The sequence below is a fragment of the Tamandua tetradactyla genome, unplaced genomic scaffold, assembly GCF_023851605.1.
Source record: "Tamandua tetradactyla isolate mTamTet1 unplaced genomic scaffold, mTamTet1.pri scaffold_91_ctg1, whole genome shotgun sequence".
Taxonomy (NCBI): Eukaryota; Metazoa; Chordata; class Mammalia; order Pilosa; family Myrmecophagidae; genus Tamandua; species Tamandua tetradactyla.
Window position 1 is genome coordinate 435,884 of NW_027518406.1, and position 23,852 is coordinate 459,735.

Sequence of the window (23,852 nt, forward strand, 5' to 3'; positions counted from 1 at the left end):
TAGCAACAACTCCAATTCATTAAACTTCTGTTCTCAACTAATAACTCTAATCCCATGAGCTTTCCTTTCAAAATGACTATTATTACTGTTATTACCAAGACTATCTCTATTAAAAGCTATAATACTTTGAGTGCCTATTGTATTCTAGATATTCTGCTTGGTTTTTCCTTTATGCATTACCTTTAATTTTCATAGCATTTCTTCACAATCTACATAATTATATCCATTTTATAAATGAGAAAACTCAAGCTTACAGAGGTAAGTATCTCGCTCTGGATCTCTGAGTTAGGACTTGGCAGTCTGGAGTCAAGCCCAGGTCTCCCTTACATCAAATATCTACCTGTTGATTTTTACCACCCCACCCACACATGCACTTGAATTGACAACAGGAACCAGAGGCCCAGCAACAGGCCCTGTGGGGCACATGAACCTGAATTGATATTTAGTGACATGGAGCATTGCACAAGTTTGAACTTTTCTCACTGTTGCCCAGGAGAAGTGAGTCCAATGTGATAGGTAAGAACACCGAGTCTGGCACCAGAGTCCTTGCTTACCTGTGCATGAGTCCAGACTTATCCACTTAGCTGTGACCTTGGGCAAGTTCTTTTTTTTCTCCCAGTTTCCCCCTGATATTATAGCATGTTGACAGTGCCTGTGTCAAGAGACTACTTTGAGTCTAAACAGTGAGAAAATGCAGCTACCTCTTTGGCACATAGTAAAACAAAAGCTAATTTTCATTCACTCTGAAGAGAGGGTAATATATGTTATATATAATATTTATCATCATATTTAATATTGTATGTTTAATATATATTAACAATATGTATTTTATATATATATATATATATATATGTTACATGCTTAATAATATAGAATCGTTTTTCTTTGGATATTCTACTGGTTGCTTCCTGGAATTGGCCAGAAAGGAAATATTATTATATATTAAAAAAATTATGTAGCAAGTTATTTGGAAACAGGAGCCTTGGAAATCAGTAATAGGTTATAGATTTTACACACACACACACACACACACAAAAAAGCCATGAGATGTAACACATTGGTCTTCATTTATGGTGAAAGAAGTGGAGACCCAAACAACTTCAGGTACTTGATCAATCAACATCTAGACTCCTGGTCTAATGCCTGACTCTCAACAATGAAAAACACACAAGAAAAATAATACATTTTTACTGGGATAGAATGGAGAGTACAAAAGCATAGAGTTCTTACTCTCAGATTCCTTGCCATCCAGTTGGAAAATAATTCTGCTGGAACATGCTTACTCTATTCCAGCTCCACCCTCACCTCCCACCTCATTTACTTGGGGGGTTTTCAATTACTCAGCAAAGCCCTATTCATTCTTCTAGTCCCAGCCATATTTAATTTCCTCCAAGAAAATTCTTCTGACCACCCAAGTTTGAGTGAGATACCCCTCCCCAATGCTTATCATGCCATGCTGTAAATTCCTGATTTCATTCTCCCACACACTTGCCCAGAGTAGGATGAGTCCCCTGAGATCCAGGAATGTATCTGCTTTGTTCACCAGTGATTGAATTGAGCTGAATTGAATTGAAGCAAATTGCATTGAATCTAATCAAAAGCAGGAAAGTATTAATTGTCAAAGAAATTATGTAAACAATGATTGTGAGCTATTGGAATCCAGCAAGAAAAGCATTTAAAAGGCCATCTCGGTTAGACAGTGACAATCACTTGAAGACATTATTGAAAGACTGTAGGAGCTCAATAAGCAAAGGGGAAGGAAGAAAGCTCCCTGCTAGAAAGCATTAGTTGAACAAAAGCATGGTGCCTAGAAAGAACATGCAAATTTCAGAGTCCACAGTTTGTGAAACTGGCTAGTTGGAAATGAGGACTTTTGCAGAAGAATCCAATAATTGGATCAATTATCCAAGGGCTTTGCATCAAGACAGCGGAGAGGACAGACACCTCCCAAAATTGAAGGTGATATTCTTCCTTGTGGAGAAATTATAGAAATAGGAAAAGAGGAGCTTGGCCTATATGTAAAAGTAGAGCTGCACAAATACTGGCACTTCGGATGCCTGTGTGTGTACATATGTGTGTGTATGTGTTTGTGTAGGAAAATCAGTTCCTTCCTTAAACCATGTAATGTTCTCACTGTTATTTTACAGATATTAATGAATGCAAAAATCTAATGGTCCTCCCTGCCATCATTCTGCCAAATGCAAGAACACCAAGGGCAGCTTCCAGTGCTTCTGCACAGATCCTTACATTTTAGAAGATGAAAGAACTTGTGTGGGTGAGATCACACTTCCCTTTTATACAAGAAGCTAAGTTTTCCATTTTTTGTTTCAAATGTGTTCAGTGTAGTCAACTATATGTACCATCCTAGCTAGGAGGGATAAGGTGCAAGGGACAAAATGGTACATAAGACATCCCATAATTATGGAATGACTAAAAAGCTAGAAGATGTCTTTATCTGCCACATTAACATTGAGACTCATAAGCAATCTCTAATGCTGAGTGGTTAGTGGGAAATCAACTGGAAGAATATTTTCCAAATAAAGTCCACAAGGTATATACTTAAGTCTATACTAAAAAATGCAAAATGATTTTGAAATATTCAGCATTCAAAAGATTTCATTAATTATTGCTCTTTCTTGTGGGCCTCCTTTTCAAACTCATTTCCCAACCTTTCAAAATAGGCTTTGTGCAGCAGCCATGTACATCTGAATGTCTGTTTGCTGCTCCACTCCTACCTGATAGCATTGCTTCCATGTCTTTGTATTCACCATTCCTCCTTCTTGGACAACCTCTGAAACAGTCACTTCTCCACTTCCTCTGACCTCACTCAGCTTTCTGTTCTGGATCATGGACATTCATCAGTCTCAAACACCATTATCTTTGCCATAGTTTGTTGAGTGCCTACTACCTGTCAGGCACTGTTAAAAACATTTAACTAACTAATTTAATTCCTCCATTAATTATTATGATGTTGCAAATATTATTTTTAATCCATATTTTACATAAGAAGATACTGGGAGATAGTTACCCATCACACAGCTCCTCTGTTGCAGTTTTGGAATTTATAAACAGGCTTCCAGCTCCAGAATCTGCACTCTCAACCAGTCTACTGTATTTCTATAATCATCATCAATTCAATCAAAAAATATTAAGCATTTGTTATGCACCAGGCACTAGGTTGTGGGGTTGGAATGATGAGTAAAAATTCACATAGTCCACTCTGCATGTTATTTAGAGTCTAGTAGGGGAGCAAGGCACTAATACTCAAGAAACAAATGTAAAATTGAGCATCTATGGTCAGTGCTACAAAGGAGAGCATGTGGCTTCAAGTACCTTTAATAAGGAGAACTGACCTACATAAGTTGAGGAAGAGTTTCCTTCAAGAAGTGCTGTTAGGGCTGAGATCTGAAAGATATGCAGCATGGAAGGGTAGGAATGAGTGTTTCAGGCAAAGAGTATAATAGGTGCAAAGGCCCTGGGGAAAGAGGGAACATGCTGGCTAAGATGAAGTTACAGAAGTTAGTGTGGATAAATAGAAATTATTACCAGATGAGGTGGGAAGAAAGTTAATAGGAGCAAAATCAAAATGACCCTTTAGCCCTAGTTAAGAAGTTGCACTGAGTTTGATTATAGTGGGGAAGTGGCATGATCCCACATAAATTTCAGAGCAATTACCTTGGTTGTAGATAAGAGACCAGGGAAAACAATAATGTGGATATTGCATTAGACCTGACAAGTGAGTATGGTACCAGGGACTAGGGAGGTAGTGGTATATAAAAAAAAGGACACTTTCATTAATAACTGGAAACAGATTATCAATGTTGGTGGATTGGATATGAGGAATACAGGACAGGGTAATGTCAAAGATGCCACCTTGAGTAATCAGATCAATAATGAAGCCATTCACTGAGTCAGGCAATATGTGAAACCTGACTCAGCTTGGGACAAAGTTCCTGATTTGGTTGGTAATGGAGAGATCTAAGTAGGTTTAAGATTAAAAGTCATAAAAATGGATCCAGTTGAGTTTGGGTGGTTCAATATATAAAAGAGAGAAGGATTAAACAAGCATTTATTTTCCTGAGAAAGTGTAAGGATTCACTTTCTTGAGAAAGTGTAAGGCAAGATCTCTCACTGTACCATAGGCACAGAGGTCAGTATGGGTAGACATGTTAGACCAGTTTGCATGATTGCAATTAAGAAGATAAGTTGTTCCCTTCTGTTGGCTTCAATTTGCACAGAAGAGTAGCAGTCCGAGTTATCTGTTGCAAATAAGGGAATGGAGGGAGAATTAGAGATTGAAGAAGAGTGGAAGAGTTTGAAATACACATATAACCACTCTCCTATTTTCCATCTAATCTAATTCCGTGCTCCACTGAGGCACCTTGTATTAATTCCAATGCCCAAGTACCTAGAAATCAAGACAAGAAATATCCTACATAAAATTTGTGAGCATTACAATACTCTCAAAAAGGATTTTTCTCCATTTCAAATAAATACATTTACATTCCAAACAATTTCTCGATGACTTGAGGAATTAGAGATGATTCGGTGGCCATGTGTGCTCTGCTATCATTTCAAGAGTAGCTAATTTGACTTGCCCACTGACAGGAACCACTCTATCATTTCCGTCTGCCATACCTTCTGGGCTTATCCAGCATTGAGCTTCCATCCCTGAGTTCTTCCTTAGTGAGTCCCAGTTGAGATGATCTGAAGTCAGCCATGGCCCTGGAACTAGATTTAAAGGCTCTTATCATCCCAATTTCCACTTCTGTAATTTCTTAGCCCACACTCAACACTTCTCAGTCATATATACCTCCTCTTCCTTTATCTGGTTTATGATCTAATTGCAGTTTCAAGCATACAATGCTGACTAGGGATTAGAAGAAATGGCTGCCTTTACAAAATGGGATTAGGATTAAAACATGGCTTTTCTAGGGGACACACATCATTTCAAACCAGCACATACACTATAACATATATATAGAATAAAGAAAGGAAAAAGCAATAGTTTTCCAACCACTCTTCAACATGTAGTTACAGGACAGAGCCCAGAGTTTGTTGTGAGCCACATACCATCCTCTCAGACCTTTCCTTCTAGTTGCTACAGAAAATAGAAGGCTAGAAGGAATAAATATTTTTTATCATCACAATTGACTTTGTGTGTGTGAAAAATAACATATATACAAACAAGTAATAAATTTCATAGCACAGAGCAATTTATTGTAGAACAGATTTCAGAGTTTGGCCTGGAAAAATTTTTAATTTTTCACTTCTAACTCTCTAAGACACTGGAAACTAAAAGAAAGATCAATTTAATTATTAAGCAACCATATTCATTAGTTACAACCTCCACCTTAAACTTTGATCTTTTTTATCCCTCTCTTTAAGGGTAATTGGGCTGTGGACATTCTGGATTTTTCATGTTGGATGGGTCTGTCAATAATATGGGGTAGGGAGATGGAACTAGCTGATGTTCTGGAGAGGCTGGGTCTTCTAGGTTTCAGGATTTATCTGGTCCAGGGTTCCATTTGGGGGGTTAGGATTCTGGTGTGGAGGGCCAGGAGCAATTAATCAGGCCTAAGCAGGACAATCAATCAGGCCCAAGCAGGGAAAGTCCCCACACCATTGGGGCAGAATGACTCTAATAAATTAAACAATAACCAATGCAAAGAAACTGTGGGAATGGGATATGTTTTGGCAATAACTAATGGCATTCTTCTGCTTCTATGAACCACTTGCTTACTAGCAACTGCAAAAAAAAAACAGCATGATTTTAACTTTTATAAGCACACTTTGAAAACCTCTGGGGGCTGCTCTCTGAATCCTCTTTCTTGGAGGTTTCTGAGGCAGTCGCCAGCCAGCTAATAAAGACTTCAAATTGGCTTGCAGTTTTGATTTGTGTGGTCTCTCTTTCAGTGCACCCCACAACACTGGGAAGTTACCCTTGTGCATGGAAATTTTGTAGAATCTTAAATATTGCCTTCAGTGTCTGGTAGGATTGGCTGGAATGGTTTGGGTTGCGGTTTGGCAAGTTATCACAGATAGCAATGTCTAACTGAAGCTTGCAAAAGGGTGATCTCCAGATGGGCCTCTCCACTCTACTTGAACTCTCAGTCACTGATACTTTATTAGTTACACTTCTTTACTCCCTTTTTGTCAGGATGGAATTGTTGATTCCATGTGCCAGAGCTGGATTCATACCTGGGAGTCATGCCCCACACAACCAGAGTGACTTTCTTCCCTGTATGTCATGTCCCACATAGGGGGGTGGGCAATGGCTTCACTTACAGGGTTAGATTTAGAGAGAGTGAGGCCACATCTGAGTAACAAAAGAGGGTCTCCAGAAGTAACCCTTAGACATACCTATAGGTATGCTAAACTTCTCCACTACATACATAAGCTTCACAAGAGTATTCCTGGTATAAGCCGCACTTGGTCGTGGTGTATAATCCTTTTAATGTGTTAATTCTATTTAAGAGTATTACATTGAGATTTTAGCACCTATGTTCATTACAGAGATTTGTGATACCTGATTGAATCACTTTCCTTGTGACTTGTTTGTCAAGCTCTTCTATTTCTTCCTGAGGCAGTGTAGCATCTTTGTGTTTCCAGGAATTTGTCCATTTCATCTAAGCTGTGTAGTTTGTTGGCATAAAGTTGTTCATAGTATCATCTTATGGTTTCTTTTACTCCTTCAGAGTCTGTGGTAATACACCCCTTCTTATTTCTGATTTTGTTTATTTGCATCCTCCCTTTTCTTTTCTTTGTCAGTCTTGCTAGTGGACCATCAATTTTGGTGATTTTCTCAAGGAACCGAACTTTGGTTTCATTTTTTCTATTGTTCTTTTCTTCTCCCATTCATTTACCTCTGCTTTAATCTTTTTTATTTCTTTTCTATTTACTTTGGTGTTAGTTTACTGTTCTTTCTCAAGTTCCTCTAAGTGAGCAATTAAATCCTTAATTTTTGCTTTTTCTTGTTTTTCAATATAGGTATTTAGGGCAATAAATTTCTCTCTCAGCATAGTCTTTGCCAAATCCCATAAGTTCTGATATGTTATATTCTCATTTTCATTTGTCTCCAGGTAGCTGATTTCTCTAGCAATTTCTTCTTTGACTCACTGGTTGTTTAAGAATGTGTTATTTAATCTCCAAATATTTGTGAATCTTCTCATTCCTTAGTGGTTATTGAGATCCAGCTTCATTCCATTGTGATCAAAGCAAGTGCTTTGAATAATTTCAATGTTTTTTAATTAAAAAAAACATTTTGTGCCACAGTATATGATCTATCCTGGATAATGTTCCATGAACACAAGAAAAATGCATATCCTGGTGTTTTGGGGTTTAATGACCTATGTATGTCCATTAGGTCTAATTCATTGATCAAGTTGTTTTACTTCTTTATTTCCTTATTGATTTTCTCTCTGATTGTTCTATCTATAAAGGAGGGTGGTGTATTGAAATCTCCTAATATTATTGTTGAAACATCTATTGCTCCTCTGTTTTGCCAATGTCTGTCTCATGTACTTTGGAGCTCCTTGATTGAGAATATAAACAATTATGCTTGTTATTTCTTCTTGGTGGATTGCCTCTTTGATTAGTATGTATTGTCCTTCTTTTTCTCTTATGATGTCTTTACATTCAAAGTCCATTTTGTCCAATATTAGTATTGATACTCCTGTTTCCTTTGGTTACTTGCATGGAACATTTTTTTCCATACTTTCACTTTCAATCTATTTGTATCCTTGCATCTAAGATCAGTCTGTTGTAAGCAGCACATACCTGGATTTTATTTCTTAATCCATCCTGACATTCTATATCTTTTAATTGGCAAGTTTAGTTCTCTAGCATTCAAAGTGATTACTGAAAAGGCATTTCTTGAATCCACCATCTTATCTTTTTATTTTGTCAGGTCTACATATTCTTTTCCCTCTTTCTCTTTGTATCCTTTAAGTTACCTTACTGGTACTTTTCAATTCTGTGCTCTCCTCTAGACCTCCTTCTCCTGTCTTTTTTCAACTGGCAGAATTCCCTTTAGTACTTCTTGTAAATCTGGTCTCCTGTTGACAAATTTTTCAGGATTTTTTTGTGTGTGCAAAAATTTTAATCTCTCCCTCAGTTTTGAAGGACAATTTTGTTGAATTGAAGAATTCTTGGCTGGAAATCTTTCTCTTTCAGAATCTTAAATATATCATCCCACTGCCTTCTCACCTCCATGGTGCTGGTTGACTAGTCTAAACTCAGTCTTATGTGGTTTCCCTTGTATGTAGTGGATTGTTTTTCTCTTACTACTTTCTGGATTCTCTACTTCTCTAACATTTGACAGACTGACTAGTATATGTCTTGGGGAAGGCCTATTATGATTGATTCTATTTGGAGTTCACTGAGCTTCTTTAACTTGTATAATTATGTCTTTTATAAGGGTTGGGAAGTTTTCCCCCATTATATCCTCAACTAATCTTCCTAGCGCTTTACTCTTCATTTCTCCTTCTGGGATACCAATGATTCTTATATTTGCATCCATTGTTTTGTCCATTATTTCCTGAGATCCAATTCAAAATTTTCCATCTTTTTTTTGCTATTTCCTGTTTTGAGTGTTTGGAATCAGTTGTCCTGTCCTCTAGTTCACTTATTCCTTCTTCTACCTCTGCAAATCTGCTGCTGTGTATCACTAGTATGTTTTTATTTGTTCTACAGCAACTTTAATCTCTGTGATGTGCCTTTTTCTATTTATTCTTTGAAATTCCTCTTTATTGTCTTCTTGATCTCATCTATGTCATTAGCCATCCCATTTATTTTGTTTAGTACAGTTGTATGAACATCTTTGATTAGTTGTTCCAATGTCTGTGTCACCTCTGTATCTGTCTACATTGTGATGTGCTTAATGATCTTCATTTTCTTTCATATCATGTAAATATCTTGTTTGGTTTACTTTGCTAGTTGATTTCATTCAATAGTCTAAAGCCTTGTATTTGTGAGATGGATGTGGAACTAGATTTAGCAAACAGGGTGGGGCACAACACTGTGGTGATGCATTGCAGTGCAGGTATAGTTGCAGGTTGGGGATGCTATGCTGGTGCCTGTGAGCATAGTTGCCCAGTGGTGGGGAAGGATGTGGCTGTGTGGTAGGGAGATGTGACTCCACCCATTCCAGGTGGGTCTTCACTAGTTTACTGGAATCCTTTAAAACAGGAAACATTTTTGAGAGAGATAGAACAATGAATCTGAGAGCCCAGGAGTCAATGACCTTTGGAGATGAAGAAGGAAACAACCCCTGGGGAAGCTTCATGAAACAAGAACCCTGGACAGAAAGCTAGCAGACATCACCATGTCCACTATGTGCCTTTCCAGTTGAGAGAGAAAAACAACAAACTTCATAAGCCTTTCTTGAGTGAAGGTAACCTCTTGTTGACCCCTTAATTTGGACATTTTTATAGACTTGCTTTAATTGGGATATTTTCATGGCCTTAGAACTGTAAACTAGGAACTTAATACCCCTTTTTAAAAGCCATTCATTTCTGGTATATCACATTCTGGCAGCTAACAAACTAGAACACTGCCCATCTATTTTACTTCTAGGTAACCAATGAGCTACTAGCCAATGCCACAAATCAGTGCATTATTTTGATTGCTGCTTTGAGTCTGCTGTCTATTATGTTAGCCATGCACATCTTGTCTATGGTGATTAACTATTACCACATGGCTTCTGCCAACTTGGGATCCATTCATCTCTATTCTATTTAAGGATTACAGCTCAGTGATAGCAATTCCGTCAGTAATGTCTGACCTACAGAGAAGGGCAGCTACATAGCTCTTCAGGAATGATGGAGTAAGTCACACAAATTTGTTTCTCAAGTTTTTGGTGAAAGATGTGTCTTCTAGTCATTCCTAGGGTGGGTGAGCTGGTCTTTCATGTTAAATCCTCTCTAACATTACAATTGTTGTAAGACTCTGGATCTCCTCATCTGCATTATACTCAGGCAGTTCTGGCATTTTGACTTCAGGAAATGTCAGCTACCTTTTGATCCACATTTCATCCAACCATGCAAACAGATAATACCTTTTTTAACCACTTGAGCTATAACATTGAAAACAGAATCTCTGCTTAGTGGGCTCATATCAGTAAGTTCAATAAGTTGAACCAACTTTTTATTCCTTCCACTATTATCTCAAACACTTAAAATCCATCCCCACACATATTGCCATGATTTCTTTCTATGTAGATTGGAAAATGCATGCAATTCTTTTGATGTATAACATACCTCCTCATGGACCCTACTTTGTACCTCATTTTTTGGCCTGTTGGGACTTTATACTAGTTATCAGCCTTGAATAAAAGGAATGGCAGGGGTGGGTCATGAAAATAAATAGAAGTGTCTTTCAAGTTAATTACCTCAGGGCATTCCATTGTCGTTTCCTCTGGTGAAACAGGGTGAGTTGCTTCAGACAGAGGAGAGAGGACTGTTTCTACAGGGGAGGTGGTTACAGGGCTATCAGGCACAGAAGGGTTAATCTCCTTTTGTGTAGGTTGGATGAGAGACTCTTCTGGGCAGACTGGAGACTGAAAAACTGCATCCTTAAGGCAGCCTGGTGGTTGGGAGCATCTTTCTTCAAGGCAATCCATTAAAGTTCTATCTAGACAAGGCTCAGTAGATTCTAAGGAATCCACCTCCCCTTTGGCCTCATTATCAAGCCATATATCTCAATCCCAAGTTTCAGGATCCCATTCTTTTCCAATCAAAGTCCTTACTTTAACAGTAGATAAGCTTCAAGGTTGAGATTTTAGTTCATGTTGTAAATCTGCTATTCACACAATGCTGCTTTGCAACTGGTTTACAGAGACCTCAAGTCTATGACCACAGGAAATAAAATTTTCTTTCAGGGCAAATATGGAAAATTAACATAATTAATCCAGCACTTAAGTTTCAAATTTGAAGCCTTCAGCTCATTCCTTTCCCTCATTACTATCCAGCATATCTAACAACCAGACAACAACATTATACCTCTTAATTCCACAGAACTCCATAAAAGGATTATTCTAGTTTGTTAGTTGCCAGAATGCAATATACGAGAAACAGAATGACTTCTAAAAGGAGGAATTTATTAAGTTGCAAGTTTACAGTTCTAAGACCTTGGAAGTGTCCAAATTAAAGCAAGTCTATAAGAATGTCCAAATTAAGGCACCAACAAGAGGTGACCTTCATTTAAGAAAGGCCAATGAAGTTTAGGGTTTCTCTCTCAATTGGAAAGGCAAATTTTGAACATTGCAATGCCTGCTACCTTTCTCTTCAGGTTTTTTGTTTCATTAAGCTCCCTCTGTGGTGTTTTTCAAAGGTCTATGTGGCGCTTCTGGTTCTCTTCACTCTCATCACACTCTTCAGAATGCTTCCTTTTAAAGGATTCCAGTAAACTAAACATGACCCACCTGGAATGGGTGGAGTCACATCTGCATCTAATCAAAGTTAATACCTACAACTGGGTGAGTCACATCTCCATGGGAATAATCAAACCAAGTTTCCAATCTGTAGTGCTGAATGGGGATTAAAAGAAACTGTTAATGCTACCTCCATAAAACAGATTAGGATTGAAGCATGGCTTTTCTAGGGCACATAATCCTTTCAAACCAGCACAAGTGTCATGAACACTCTCACCCAGAGCCTTGCACAATGGTAAGTGTACAATTAGCAGAATCAAATGGTGATATTTTTAGTATCTCTTACACCAACTCTTTTAATGAACTGTCAGTGTCATCTTGATTATTGGAAACAGAGTCTTTAGTGCCTCTGAGTATATTCAGATCAGAAAACTCACTGTAAAAACCCATTTTTAAATTCTGCTTCTCAAGAATCACTTCTGGTACCATGTTGTACCAGAACCAACAAGAGATATCTGCAAATATGAGACATCTAAATGTGTCTCATGCAATCATGGGAATGGAAGACTCCAAAATCTGTGAATCTGGCAGGTCTGATGAAGGGTTTGGAAATTTCCATAGGTGAGGCTGGCTGGCTAAAGAAGAAGTGAGTTTCTCTTCTTCCTTAAAAACTTTTCACTGATTTGATGATCACATTGTGGGACATGACTTAGCTGAACACAGATGTAATAAGCCACAGAAGCAATCAGTTGACTGACGATTTAATACACCAGTCTTCCTGTTTATCAACCAGCCACAAAATACCCTTGTAGCAACATTCTGGCCAGATCTTGCCTGACCAGACAACCGCACATAATCATTTGGCCAAGATGACACAACATCTAACCCTCACACTTTCTGAGGTGAATAGGTCAATGCAAAAAAGATGGATTCTATCCCTGTTCTGCATTTTTAGCAGTTGGATTTCAGGATAACAACTGAAACTGTCTGTGCATATTTCTTCACATGAAAAGAAAGGACAATGGTTATATCACTGTCTTTCTTTAAGCTTCCTATTATTAAAAAATAGGGGATCAGGACAGTGATCTTCAAACAAATGAAATTCAATATTTAAAGTTGATAGCAGAAATATGAGACTGGAGGCAGCCCTAAGCCCTGGATCTCAAGCTTTGACAATAATGTGTATATTCTCAGATGACCAATAGATTTTCCCCAAGTGGCCATGATTTGTCATTTTCCAAACCATTCAGGGCAACTACAAATAAAATGTCATATAATATTTATTCTTCATATATTATCTAAACCACCCTATCTTTTCCTAATTTTAGAAAAGTTATTTAAAGTATTTCCACACTTAACAAATGTGGCAAAAATTTTCTAGACATCTTTTCATACATAAATTTTCTATTATTCTGGTTCTAATACATTCTCATATTTGTTTAGTTTTCTGAGGTACTTTCTGCCTAAGTTTATGTTGGGTGTTCTAGCCTTTCTGAGAATGAAATAAATATCTTTTTTCAAAAAATAGTGAGAAATGGGACACACCATTCAGGACACAATTTCTAATAAAACAATAGCTTTTACAACTGTGCATTCATTTTAAAGATTCTCTTTTATTCAAAGTAGTTAGATGAATATCATTTTTAAGATTCTCAAGATTTGGATAGAAAGAAGGAATTTATATGGAGAAGGTAAAAAATTAGATGAACAGATAAATTTTATTGTACATGTTTCAAAGTTTTCACTTTCTTAACAGATAATGTTAAAACTATACAGTAATAGTGGCAGTTTGAAGTTATTATGTACCCCAGGAAAGCCATCTCCTTTACTCTTCATTCAATATTGCTGGATGGGACTTTCTGATTCATTCCATGGAGATGTGACCCACCCAACTGTCAGTGGCAAATTTTTATTAGACAGTTGCAATGGAGATGTCTTCACCCATTCAAGATAGGGTGGTTTACTGGAGTTCTTTAAGAGGAAACCATTTTGAAAAAATCTTAGGGTCACCAGAATCAACAGAACCACCAGTACCAACAGAACCTACACAGCTAGAAACCTCTGGAGCAGAAGGAAAATGTCCTCAGGGAAGTCTTAAGAAATGAGGAGACAGGATTAGTAGATGTCACCACGTGCTCTCCCAGTTGAGAGAGAAACCCTGATCTTCATCAGCCCTTTCTTTGGGGCTAAAGTTTCTTTCTCTGGATGCCTTAATGTGGACATTTTCATGGCCTTAGAACTGTAAATTTTCAACTTAATAAATACCCCTTTTAAAAGCCATTCCACTTTGGTATGTTGTAATTTTGGCAGCTTCAACAAACTAAAACAGATTTTAGTATGAGAGAAGTGGGGTGCTGCTGTGGTTTGAAAATACCAACAATATTAGAATGCTTTTTAAATGGATCAGGGGAAGCTTTGGAAGAGTTGTGAGGCTCTTAATAGAGAAGGCCTAGAATTCTTTGAAAAGACTGTTGGTAGAAATGTGGAATCTAAACATTCCTCTAAAAGACCTTAGACAAATGATGCATGTGTTATTACAAACTAGAAGGAAGGTGATCCTTGCTTTAAACTGGTAAAAAACATGGAAATATTGACTGGCTTTGGATGGAAGGCAGATCATAAAATCCATGATGTTGGATACTTAGAGGAAGAGATTTCCAAATTAAATATGGAAAATGCAGCCTGGTTAATCCTTGAAATATATAATGGAATGTGACAAGAAAGAGATAAGCTGAGAACTGAACTCTTGGGTATAAAGAAACCAGAATTGATGGTCTGTAAAATTATGAGAATGAAAGGCACAGTAGAACAGATGAAAAAAAATGAAACCTGCAATGTTGGATTTCAAGAGGCAGAAGAAAGGATTAGTGAATTGGAAGATGGGACATCTGAAATCTGACAAGCAAAAGAAAATATAGAGAAAAGAATGGAAAAATATCAGCAGTGTCTCAGGAAATTGAATGGCAACAAGAAGCTCAATATACATGTTGTGGGTGTTCCAGAAGGAGAAGAGAAGAGAAAAGGAGGGGAAAGACTAATGGAGGAAATTATCACTGAAAATTTCCCAAACATTATAAAAGACATAAAATTACAAATCCAAGAAGTGCAGTGTACCCAAAACAGAATAGATCCAAATGGATATACTTGAAGACACTTACTAATGAGATTGTCATATGTCAAAGGGAAAGAATTTTGAAAGCAGCAGGAGAAAAGCAATCCATCACATGCAAGGGAATCTCAATAAGACTGTGTGTAGATTTCTCAGCAGAAATCATGAAATTGAGAAGACAGTGGCATGATATATTTAAGATCCTAAAAGAGAAAAACTGTCAACCAGGAATTCCATATCCAGCAAAATTTTCCTTGAAAAGTGAAGGGGAAATTAAAACATTTTCAGACAAAACAATTACTGAGAGAATATGTGACCAAGTGATCTGCTCTGCAAGAAATACTAAAGAGAGCACTAGAAGGAGATAGGAAAAGACAAGAGAGAGAGGTGTGGAAAAGAGTGTAGAAATGGAAATTATCAGTAAAGGTAAAAAGTGGAAAAAAGACATAAAAAATACAAAAGGCAAAATGGTAGAAGAAAGTACTGCCCTTACAATAATAACCCTAAATGTTAATGGATTAAACTCCACAATCAAAAGACACAGAATGACATAATGGATTAAAAACAGGATCCATCTATACACTGTCTATAGGAAACACATTTTAGATGCAAGGACAAACAGGTTGAAAGTGAAATGCTGGGAAAAGAGATTTCATGCAAACAACAATCAGAAAAGCGCAGGAGTAGCTATACTAATATCCAACAAATTAGACTTCAAATATAAAGTAGTTAAAAGAAAAAAAGAAGGAAACTATTATTAATAAATGGAACAATTCAACAAGAAGACATAACAATCATAAATATTTATGCACTTAGCCAGAGTGCTCCAAAATACATGAGGCAAACACTGAAAACATGAAAAGAGAAATAGACATAACTGAAAGCTTGGAATAGGACATTTTTAAAAGTTTTTTCCAGGTTAGTGTGATGCCTCCAATAAATCCCAGAGTGATTTTAACAGTGAATAAAGAAGTATTTGCAAAGTCTCATTGGGGGAATGATGAGAAAGGAGGAAAATTCAACTTCCCCATTTGGAGAATTTCTGATATTCTCACAAGACAGTGGGGACAACTAAATCAATAGGCCAAGATCTCAATCTTGAGATTTCTTTATAAGAAGCTTATCCCCACTAAGGATAGGCTAAGACTACTTAAAATTAGGCCTAAGAATCACCCCCAGAGAACCTCCTTTGTGGCTCAGATGTGGTCTCTCTCTCTCTTAGCCAAAATGGCAAGCAAACTCACTGCCCTCCCCCTGTCTACATGGGACATAACTCCCAGAGGTGTAAACCTCCCTGACAATGTGAGACAGAATGAGCTGGGACTCAGCATCAAGAGACTGAGAAAATATTCTTGACTGAAAAGTGTAAGAAAGGAGATAAAATAAAATGTCAGTGGCTGAAGGATTTCAAACAGAGTTGAGAGGTTATCCTGGAGTTTATCTTTATGCATTATAGAGATCTCCTTTTTAGTTTAGGGTGTATTAGAGTGGCTAGAGGGAAGTGTCTGGAACTGTATAGCTGTATTCCAGTAACCATGTTTCTTGAAGATGATTGTAGAACAACTTTCACAATGTGATTGTGCAATTGTGAAAACCTTGTGTCTGATGACCAGAAATGGAACATCTTTTAAAAAGAGGAGTTTAACAAGTTGCACTTTACATTTTAAGACCAATTAAATAAAATCTATAGAAATGTCCAATCTAAGGCATCCAGGGACACACACCTTGGTTCAAGAAGGGCAATGTGTTCAGGATTTATCTCAGCTGGAAGGGTACATGGTGAAATCTGCTATCTTTCTCTTCTGGATTCTTGTTTCATGAAGCTCTGCATGGGATATTTTCCTTCTTCATCTCCAAAGACCTTTGGCTGGTGTACAGTGTGATTCTCTCCTTCATTCTCTCATGGTTCTATTGCTCTCTCTTCATTCTCCAAATGGAACTGTCTCCAAAATGTCTCTTCTTTTATAGGATTCCAGTAAACTAATCAAGACCCACATAGAATGGTTGGAGACACATCTCCATCTAATCAAATTTAGTACCCATAAATGATTGAGTCTTATCTCTGTGGAGACAACCCAATCAAATTTCCAACCTAAAGTACTGAATAGGGATTATAATAAACCATTGCTCCCATATGACTGATTAGGATTTTTGCACATGAGCTTCTTTACCTGAGAACTCTGAAGACTGTCCTTTAGCCAAGGCTGAATGTTCTAGGAACTTACCTGTCTCTGGTTAAAACACTGAGTAAAGATTTCCCCACATAGATGGCATTTCTAAGATTTCACTACAATGTGTGTTCTCTTATGTTTTCTGAGGTTAGAATAATGGGTAAAGACTTTCTGACATAAATGACATTTATAAGGTTTCTCTCCAGTGTGAGTTTTCTCATGCCGTTTAAGGTTACAATAATGGGTGAAGACTTTACCACAGAGATAACATTCATAACGTTTCTCTCCTGTGTGAATTCTCTTATGATTTCTAAGGGCACGACATTGAGTGAAGGCTTTCCCACATAGATGGCATTCATAAGGTTTCTCTCCAGTGTGAATTCTCTCATGTGCTTTAAGATAAGAGCCAAGAGTGAAAGCTTTCCCACACTGATGGCATTCATATGGTTTCTGTCCAGTATGAATTCTCTCATGTGCTCTAAGATAAGAAGAAAAACTGAAGGTTTTTCCACATAGATGACATTCATAGGGTTTCTCTCCAGTGTGAGTGCTCTCATGTCGTCTAAGGCTAGAACATTGAGTGAAGGCTTTACCACAATGATGACATACATAAGGTTTTTCTCCAGTGTGAATTCTCTCATGTTGTCTAAGGGTAGAACATCGAGTGAAGGCTTTCCCACATAGATGACATTCATATGGTTTCTCTCCAGTGTGAATTCTCTCATGTTCTCTAAGATAAAAAGGAAAGCTGAAGGTTTTCCCACATAGATGGCATTCATAGGGCTTCTCTCCAGTGTGAGTGTTCTCATGTCGTCTAAGTCCAGAATATTGAGTGAAGACTTTACCACATAGATGACATACATAACGTTTCTCCCCAGTATGAATTCTTTCATGTTGTCTAAGGGCAGAACACTGAATAAAGGCTTTTCCACATATATGACATTCATAAGGATTCTCTTCAGTGTGAATTCTCTCATGTACACCAAGATAAGAATGAAGAGTGAAGTCTTTACCACATATATGACATACATAAGGTTTCTCTTCAGTGTGAATTCTCTCATATTGTCTCTGTTCAGAATACTTAGTAAAGGCTTTCCCACAAAGATGATATTCACAGGTCTTCTCTCCAATGTGAATTCCATTGTAATGTGCATGGCCAGAGTTTTGAACAAAGGATTTCTCAATTAGATGGCATTCATATGACTTACTTCTAGTGTGAAAATGCTTTTGTTGATTAAAAGGTGATTGGTCATCGAGGGCTTTTCCAAATAGATTGCTGAGGTAGGGTTTCCTTCCCTTGTGATTTAGTACATGTTGAGTCACTCTGGAACTGTGAGTACAATCTTCTGGAAATTCACTACATACAATGCCATTCTTTTGAAAATGAGAATTCTGCCTCTAGGATGTAGAGGAAAGAGTGTAAGAGGTTTGTCCATAAATATTAATTCATATACATATGAACTCTAAATCAATCAGTGACATTCTCCAATTAAAATATTTCTGTGTTATTTATAAATCATGTTATTCTCTTGTATGTTCAAAGACCTACTCTTTTGTAGCATCTCAACTGCTGAACTATCTAATCAGTTTTGAAGACTTTATAATGTCTCAAAGATTGAGTATATGAGCATTACTTATAGAATTATCTTTTTATAAAAAAACTATAATAAGTTTATACTAATGTGTTGCAATTAGTTTTTCTCTAAGTTCAAATGATCACAGTCTCTTCCTGAATTAGCACTTCAACAAATTTACAGTTAGGTGGTTGTACTGAATTCTTAATTTATTCCACTCCTAGGTATCTATTGGAAGACCAGGGTTACAACCATGATGCTTACCAATGACATGACGTTAGATATGTCGTTTTTGCAGATAGAATGCATGGACAGCATTTCTTGTTTTTTAAGACTACTTTCCCTGCCTGAAAGAATTGAAAAATGAATTAATTGCTAGACCAACATTAAGGAAGTGAATATGCTAAAGCAATACACATAGCCCTATAATTGTTTCCAATATGACAGTTATCTGAGAAAGAATATTAAAGATTATTTCAGGTGGTAGAAACCTTTATATGACATGAACAATTAGAAAATATTTTCAAGATTGAATTATAAGAAAAATTATTTCAAAAAATAATATTTGGGGGAGGTAAAGAGAGGGAAAACCATTGAAGACAAGGACCAGGAAAAGGGCCATAAGCAAAAATTTAAATCCAACTGTCCATAAATATCAATTTTGCCAAAGACACAAACATTTGAATACAAATTGAAAATAAATGAAAATATGACCACACCTGAGGAGATTTCTCCAATATGTACACCTACATTTCAGAAAATATAACTTGCAGAAATTTGCAGGGGATATTTTCAAGAACTGGCTCACTCAATGACAAGGTTCCTCCTTGCCCTGAAGCACATGTTCCAAGAGCTCACCTGAATTCTGGCTTTGGAACAATCCAATTCCTTCTTCCCACAGTTCCTCCCCTTGAACCAGTTTTGAAGCTATGTCTGATTTACAGACAGGATAGCCTGTTTGTGGGAAAAAAAAACAAAGGAAATTTTCAGTCCTGTGCATTTAACAGTGTATAATCAAGAAGTCTAGTGAAAGTGATTGTGTTAGACTACAAGCTGCCATAATGTGATATACCAGAACTGGAATAGCTTTTATAAAGGGGAATTTAATAAGTCACAATTTATAGTTCTAAGGACATGAAAGTGTCTAATATAAGGCAGCAACAAAAAATTACCTTCACTCTAGAAAGGCCGATGAGTCAGGAACACCTGTCAGCTGAGTAAGCATATGGCTAGCATCTACTGCTTCCTTGCTCCTGGGCTCCATTGCCTTCAGCTTCTGTTCCTGTGGGTGTTTCTCACTTTACTTCTCCAGGGCTGGCTTTCATCTCTTGGCTTCCCTTGGCTGTCTTCAGGTTCTGCCTTGCTTAATATCTTATGGAAATATCTGCTGGGCTCTAAATATCTTTGTCTCTATTCTCCACATGTTTACATCTCTGTCAGCCCTGCAGTAAAGTTTCTATTGACTCTGATGCTTCTGTCATTTCTGATTCTTTCCAAAATGTTTCCTCTTCTAAAGGATTCCAATAAACTAATCAAGACCCACCTGGATGTGTTGAATCCTATCTCCATTGTCAAACCCCCAATAGGGTGAGACAAATCTCCATGGAGATAGTCTAATCAAAATTTCCAACCCATATTATTGAATCAAGATGAAAAGAAACAGCTCCTCCTACAAGATTGAATCAGGATTAAAACTTTTCTGGGGTACATAACACTTTCAAAATGGCACATTCCTCCCTCTGGACCTCATAAAAGATGTATTTTTTCAATACACAAAATACATTCTCTCTATCACAATATCACAAAAACCTTAAACCATTTCAGTAACATACAAATACAATAAAAAGTTACAGCCAGTAAAAAATTTCAACAAAGAATTATAGGTATGGTCTGTTCTAAGACAAAAAATTTTCCTCTGGCTCTGAATGTGTGAAACTTAGAACAAGTTATCTGCTTACAATGTACAAAGGAGGGACAATCATAGGATATATGTTTCTATTGCTATAGGGAGAAATCAAAAGGTAAAAAGGGGTCACTGGACTCATATAGTTCTGAAAACCTACATGGTAATCTCTATTAGATTTCAAATTCTGAGAGGCATTTATCCTTTCAGCAGAAAGCAGCAGTCCCACCCATTCCAAGGGCCTAAGTGGTGGCCTTTCTCTGTCTCTCCAAATACTGGGTTGTTTTTACAAAAATGAAGTTCTTTGGGAGCTACATATTTTTCAAAATTCTACCTTTTCCAGACTTGGGCAGCACCCAGGATCTTTGCCATCTTTGGGGCATATGCTCAAGCTCTCCAGAAGAATGGTATGGTAACCAGGATTCCCCCAATTCCCCGTCAATGCACTCAACCCTCTCTGAGGCCTGAGATGGCACAACTCTTCCTGAATAATGAAGCAGAAGGCCCACCCTCTGCTTCCAGGTCAAATGCACCCTCTCCACATATATGTGTGGGTGCACTTTCCTGACCCAAGGTTTCCTGTGCCCAGACCTTAGTTTCATTGGTAAACTAAAACTAGTTAGCCTCTGAAGACATTTTTCTTTCACATTGTCCCTCTTAGTCCAGATAGGCAATGGTTCCTTTTATACAAATCCCACAAGACCCTTGTTGGTTTTCTATGCAATATGATAGGATGATGTGATCAGATAAAATGACTTTCCACAAATCCTTTTTGGATAACTCATCTCCAATCTTTGCTTGGTATGTAATGTCTGACTGCTTTCCTGCTTGGATAAATCCTCATGTGGGGTCCTATTAACAGGAGTCTCATTTGTGGAAGCCAAAAATTTTCCAGAACACCAATTTTTGTTTTCTTTGTACCCAAGAGTTCAGTTCTCAGCTTACCTCTTTCCTCTCACAGTTTACTATAGCCTTCAAGGAAGAGCCAGCCTGAATTTTCTACATTTAGTTTGGAAATTTCTTCTCCAACTTCATGACTCTCAAATTCTGCTTCCCATCTACAAATACTGCCTTCCTTCCAATTTGGAATGATATGCACATCATTTCTGTATAAAGCCTTATCAGAGGTTCTATAGAGTCCACATTTCTCAGGACAGTCTCTTCAAAGCATTCTGTGCCTTCTTTAACAAGGTTTTTACAATTATTCCAGAATATTTCTTTTCCATTTAAGAAGCTGTTCCAACATGTTTGGTATTTGAAAACAGCAAAAGCACCCCACTTCTGGTATCAAATTCTGTGACAGTTTTCAAGCTGCCAGAATATGCTATACCAGAATTGTAATGGCTTTTATAAAGCAGAATTTAATAAATTAAAAGTTTACAGTTCTAAGGATGTGAAGGTGTCAAAAAATAAGGCATCAACAAGAGGTTACCTTCACTGAAGAAGGGCTGATGTGTCTGAAACAGCTCTGTCAGCTGGGTAGTCATGTGGCTGGCATCATCTAGTCACTTGCTCTAGGCTCCATTGCTTTCAGCCTCTGTTCCTGTGAGTGTTTCTCACTTTACTTCTCCATGGCTTGCATCTCATGGCTCTCTCCAGGTTCTGGCTTGCCTAATATCTTATGGCAACATCTGCTGGACTCTAATCATCTCCAAATATCTGTGTTTCTGTTCTCCACATGTTTGCATTGGTGCAAACTCTACTGTGATATTTCTGTGGGCTCTGAGATTTCTGTCATTTCTATTTTCAAAACATTTCCTCTTTTAAAGGATTCCAGTAAATTAATCAAATCCCACATGGAATGAGTTGAGTTACATCTTAATTTAAATAAAAGTCACACCCACAATTGGGTGTGTCATGTCACAATGGGATGATCTAATCAAAAGTTCTCAAGCTATACTACTGAATTAAAGTTAAAAGAAACAACTGCTCCCAAAAGATTGGATCAGGATTAAAATATGGCTTTTCTGGGGCACATAATATTTTCAAATGGGTATAGTGATGTTCTAAGTTTCTTATGGTGCTTTAGCAAAAATCATGAAAGTGGTTGGCTTAAAAAATGGAAACTTATTTAATAATAGTTTTGAAGCCAAGAAAATGTCCAAATCAAAGCATAATTGAGACAATGTTTTCTCCCCAACATTGGCATTCTGGAGCTGGCATATGCTGACTCTGGTTCCTTAGCCTGTCATATGTCAAGGCACAAGGCAGCATCACCTGGTCTCTTCTTCCAATTCTGAGTTTCATTCATTTCATTTTATATCAATGGCTCTTTATATCTGAATTTGAATTCTATTCTCTTATAAAGTATGTCAGTAATAGGATTAAAACACATCCTCATTTTGGTGGTACATTCCTAAACTGAAGGAACCTCACCAAAAGGTCATACTTACAATTGGTATATAAGCACGGGTATGGATTTTAGTTAACAAAATATTTTCTGGGTACATCCAACTTCAAAGCACCACACTATACCCTCTGGACCACAGAAACACCTTTTCTTTCTATGGCAAAATACATCCACTCCATTAAAATATCCTCAAAAAACTTAAACAATTTCAGAAGCAATGCTTAGTACAAGGTCCATTCAAAATTCATTATGGGTATGGTCTGTCCTAGAATACAAGTCTCCTCTGCTGTGCCCTTGTGAAATCTAGAGAAGAATGTACAATGGAGGGACAAGCATAAAATAAACATTTCCATTTGTATAGCTTGAAATTGAAAGGAAAACACAGCTCATGGTTTCAAACCCCACAAGGCATACTCCATTACATCTCAAGGTCAGAGAGTCACAAATGACATGAAATTTTGTCCTCCAAGATGATGAAGTGGCAACTGCAGCCCTTCCAAGTCCTTGTGCACCAGCCATGTTGTCTGTAAACAAACAAAAGAAGCCTACAACCTCTCAGAATTTTGGGGAGGTGGCCTGATTCTGAAATCCATGGGGAATAAGCATACCCCTCTTAGAACAGTGAGGTGGCAAAGAGACTCTAAAATCCCATGGGTACTGAATCCACCCTCTGAAACAGTGGGTTGGCACTCAACATGGGCTGGGAGGCCAACACACTCCAAGCAAAGAAACAGGCACACCCTTTCAACATATATTTGTCAGCCCACCTTCTTGTCTGAGAAGATATTTTTGGAAGATGTCAGGCTCCATGGTTCTGCCCTTGAAGTGATTTTTCCTACAATCTGTCCCTTTTCATGAAGGCTGCCAGTGGTTGTTCATGCAGATCTTGCAAAAAACTTGTCAGTCATGAAAGTTGAACACAGAGGTCCAAACTATTAGACAGAACAACATTCCACAAATCTTTCCTGGAAAACTCCACCTCCAATCTTGACTTGAACAGAAATTGCTGATTGGTCTCATGTTTAATTAAACCCTCACATGAAGGACTATTCTCAAGGGATCCACTTTCCAAAAGCTCCAAATTCTCCAAACCATCAATTTCTGGTTTCCTAAGCCCATGATGTTCATTCTTAGCTTATCCCATTCCTCTCAAATTTTACTATAAGTCATCATTAGAAGCTAGTATGAACTTTCCATGCTTATCTTGGAAATTGCTTCAGATAAGTATTCTAGTTCATGAATGAAGAGCTGCCTTCCACACTACATCAGAACTCAAATATTGACAAGAATAATTTTTCCTCTTGTCTCCATAATACATCATCATTTCCTTCTAGGGCATTACTGGAGATACGTTTCACATTCATATTTCTATGA

At 37.4% G+C, this 23,852-nt stretch overlaps 1 protein-coding gene and 1 pseudogene across 4 annotated transcripts in view; one reads left to right on the top strand and one right to left on the bottom strand.

Annotated features, from left to right (window-relative positions):
* Positions 1-2,310, top strand: part of LOC143673297 (thyroid peroxidase-like) — a 42,527-nt pseudogene extending 40,217 nt beyond the window's left edge.
* A 7,190-nt stretch (positions 2,311-9,500) lies between these two features.
* The window catches only part of LOC143673300 (uncharacterized), a 78,677-nt gene continuing 64,325 nt past the window's right edge, over positions 9,501-23,852 (bottom strand). For all 4 annotated transcript variants that reach the window (XM_077147613.1, XM_077147616.1, XM_077147615.1 and 1 more), the window contains 3 exons: positions 19,084-19,179; positions 18,490-18,572; positions 9,501-18,049 (listed from right to left, as the gene is read on the bottom strand). In XM_077147613.1, coding sequence (XP_077003728.1) covers positions 16,757-18,049; positions 18,490-18,572; positions 19,084-19,179 — 1,472 coding nt within the window. In that variant the 3' untranslated portion in view covers positions 9,501-16,756. The remainder of the gene's footprint in view (positions 18,050-18,489; positions 18,573-19,083; positions 19,180-23,852) is intronic.